The following is a 3,436-nucleotide window of genomic DNA, read 5'->3' as shown; positions in this document are numbered from 1 at the left end:
GTTAACAGGAAGTGACGTCACGTGTCTTCTTCCTGAGTTATTTGGGGTTATTTTGTATTCCACGCTACACAAACCCACAAAGAAGAGACTAGACTGCAGAAACGGTGGCGAATCGCTTTAGAGACAATAAATATTGGGTCAAAGTTGCAAAAAGTTGCAATTTCGCGGAGTTTGCTTGATTTTACGTTAATAGTTGCGATCGCAACATCGAGAAATCCTGGAGGGTCTGAAATGTATCCCAGATAATGAAGTTCTAGCCGTGGCGTCCATCTTGCATTGACTGGATCAGATTTAAATGATAAAAACGTCTCATCCTGTTTCAGATTCTGGCTAATCTGGTGATGGAGACGCTCCAGCCCGAGCTGAGGACGCAGATCGCGCCTCGCCTGAAGGGGAAGCTGCAGCAGAGGCAGAGGAACTGGATGTTGGTGAGCTCCTCTGGCGGCAGGAACCCCGAAAAACGCCGTCGGGCCGCGCCCCGCCCCTAAACGCCACCGCTTCTCTCTCTCGCAGATCTCGGACGCCATCTACAGCCAGGTGCTGGCTCACACCGGCTGTCAGTACGCGGCGCTGGTGGAGGCCTGCGAGGCCGAAAAGGTGCCGCTGGACGCCAGGCTGAGGACCGACATGGACCAGCTCGTCACGACGAAGGAACACGTCAGCAGCAAGATAAAAGGTGGGAAGAACGGGCTGCAGGAGAAATTAGAAATTAAACATGATTAAAAAATGCAGTTCGGCTAAAAAGAAGCTAAATGTTTAATAAAAGTAGAAAGATGCAACAGAAAGTGCATGAAATTTACTGAAGAAGCGGATTTTAAAGCTGAAAGAAGTAAAACAGAAGCTTAAAAGGGGCAAATTTGCAGAAGAAGCTGATTTGTTTTAATAAAATGTTGCAAAAAATGTAAATAAAATCAGCTAAACTGTAGCTGAAAGTAGGAAAATATCAGCTAAAGTCGTTTAGTTTCAGACACTGATCTGAAATCTGCTGCGGTAGTAGCTGAGACTGATCCGCAACGCATCCTCTGAGCGCCGGATCTCTGCCGTGTCTGTTAGCAAAATATCTCCTGAGGCAGTGATCACTGGCTGCGGTTCAAGATGGCCGCCACAGCTATTCAGCCGTAGCCAACAGAAAAACAGCCGTAACTGAGTGAACGTCACAGACGATGAGCTAAAAGTCGGAGAGGTAGTAGCTGAGCACCGCGGGCGGCGGGCGACGTGCATTCCTTCGCCTCGTTTCCGTTTGCTTTTTTGCCTCCTCCCCCTCTCTGCGACCCGCGGCGAGCTTGCCCGCCTCCTGACCTCCTCATCAGCCGAAGTGGAGGAGCCGCATTCCAGCAGCTAGAAGCCGCGTTTCGCCTGGAACAAAACAATACTTCGAGCGCTGCGTCACAGAAATTCAGTGCACGTTTTATGGATCCACGGATGCGTTCGAGGTGAAGAAAACGGCGTGCTTCGTGGGGATTTTGACGGAGATGCTCCTCCTCCTCACTGTTTTGCAGCTCTGGTGTCGCCCAGATCCGATGAGCTCCTCCAGACCAGCGTCCAGCCCTACATCGGCTCCATCCTGGACGCCCTGATGGAGCCGACCAGCCGGGGCTTCTCCGAGGTCCGGGACGTCTTCTTCAAGGAGCTGGTGGAGATCAGCAAGAACTCCCTGAATGGGGGAGGCAGGGAGAAGCTGGGAGAGGTGAGCCGAGCAGGAATGTGCCGGGAGCGTCAGCCGCGAGCGCCGAGCTGATTGTCCTCTCCGTCCCGCAGCGGCTGGAAAGGCTGTCCATGCTCGCCTTCCACCCGGTGAAGATGCAGAGCTGCTACAAGCAGATGGAGCAGCTGAACCTGGAGGGGCTGCAGCAGAGGTTCGACGTGTCCAGCCCGTCCGTGTTCATCAGCAGGGCTCAGATCCTCATGAGGCAGGTAAGGCGTCGTCGCTCATCTCGCGGCAAGCCTCTGCTGCCACCTGCTGGACAGAAACGGCACGACGAGCCTCCAACCTGCTCTCTGCGCTTCTGTTTTTCGGCAGCAAATGGACAACGCCGTGTACACGTTCGAGCAGCTGCTTCAGCAGTCTCTGGAGTCTCAGGGAGAGGAGGACGTCTGCAAATCCATCCAGAGGTGCCAGGACAGAGTTCTCAAGGTGAGAACCGAAAATGTTCTCTTTTAACTCTCTAAGGTCTAGAGTGAAACTGAACGTTTTTGGACTATTTTAAATTTCCTTCATATTTCACCCTAAAAGTGGTTTAACCTGCCATGTTTGGAGTCATTTTTTTCAGCACAACCTCCCAAGTGTGATTTTCAAGTCTTTTTTTTACTTTTGACCTCTTTTATTAACATAACAGACCTAAAATCACACAAAAAACATAAAATCCGAGTGGAAAATTCTTAGTTTTTTTACTGTAAAAACCACAAACATACTTAATGAAATGTTTTTAAAACTTAGAATGCAAATATAATCAGTAATATTCATAAAAACATGAACAAATTGAGCAAACAACAAAGTTATATAGACTTTCTCCATTAAAATGTTGACAATTTCTTAGGTTTTTGTTAGACCAAACAATCAGGAGCTCTAATAAATTGCCATAAATCCTTTTTGTTACTCATATAAACAGTTTCTGTTCACAACAAGGCAGAGGGGCACATCACATTCTTAGTTTTGGTCGGTTGGGGGTGAGATCGGACGGAGGATGGGGGAGTTTTCTCCCGGTTTTGGCGCTTCTCGCTCTAACGCGCTGAAAATATGACGACGATTTTCAAAAAAAAAAAAATGTACCGTGAATAATTTATCGTCGACCTTAAAGGGTTAAACGAGCAGAAAAGGTTTGGTTTCCAGCAGAGACGGAGCTAAAGGTACTCATTGCAAACTATAAAATAAAACATGATCTGTGTTAAACTCCAGCAGTTTAACAAGATATATCGATGTGTAGTTCTAAAATGCGGGTCTGCACTCAGTGTAAACCAGAGGTGTCCAATCCTGGTCCTGGAGGTCCTCCATCCTGCAGGTTTTAGTTGTTTCTCTGCTTTGACTCACCTGATTTAAACGACTGAGTGATTAACAGAACATGAAGACCTGCTGACGAGCAGAGAAACATCTAAAACCTGCAGGATGGAGGACCTCCATGTAAACAAACCGCTCGGCTGAATCCACCAAAAAACCATGTCAGCCTGAGTGACTGACCTGGCTGTCGTCTGTCGGTGGATAAATACGCTGCCGAGGAAAACGACGGTCGGGAATCAACGTTGGTGATCCGATAAGGCGCCGGAGCGCCGTGAAGGCATTAAAACACGTCACCGGTGTGATTAACTCGACAGAGCTGAGCGTAGATGCGTCCAAACTGTCGGACCGCTCCGTCTCGTGGTCGCCATCCGGTCACAAAATGTTTGATTTAAAGCACACGTGTCAAACTCAAGGCCCGCGGGCCAGATCCGGCCCTCTGTA

The 3,436-nt window shown here is 48.7% G+C and overlaps 1 protein-coding gene across 1 annotated transcript in view; it reads left to right on the top strand.

The window, feature by feature from the left end:
• Positions 1 to 3,436, top strand: part of niban2a (niban apoptosis regulator 2a) — a 29,547-nt gene that overhangs the window by 21,393 nt on the left and 4,718 nt on the right. The window contains exons 7-11 of the mRNA XM_037979526.1: positions 324 to 428; positions 514 to 676; positions 1,500 to 1,687; positions 1,759 to 1,914; positions 2,021 to 2,134. Of these exons, the coding sequence (XP_037835454.1) occupies positions 324 to 428; positions 514 to 676; positions 1,500 to 1,687; positions 1,759 to 1,914; positions 2,021 to 2,134 (726 nt within the window). The remainder of the gene's footprint in view (positions 1 to 323; positions 429 to 513; positions 677 to 1,499; positions 1,688 to 1,758; positions 1,915 to 2,020; positions 2,135 to 3,436) is intronic.

Source organism: Kryptolebias marmoratus, linkage group LG14 (assembly GCF_001649575.2).
Source record: "Kryptolebias marmoratus isolate JLee-2015 linkage group LG14, ASM164957v2, whole genome shotgun sequence".
Lineage (NCBI taxonomy): Eukaryota > Metazoa > Chordata > Actinopteri > Cyprinodontiformes > Rivulidae > Kryptolebias > Kryptolebias marmoratus.
This window is presented reverse-complemented; position numbering and strand designations above follow the sequence as displayed.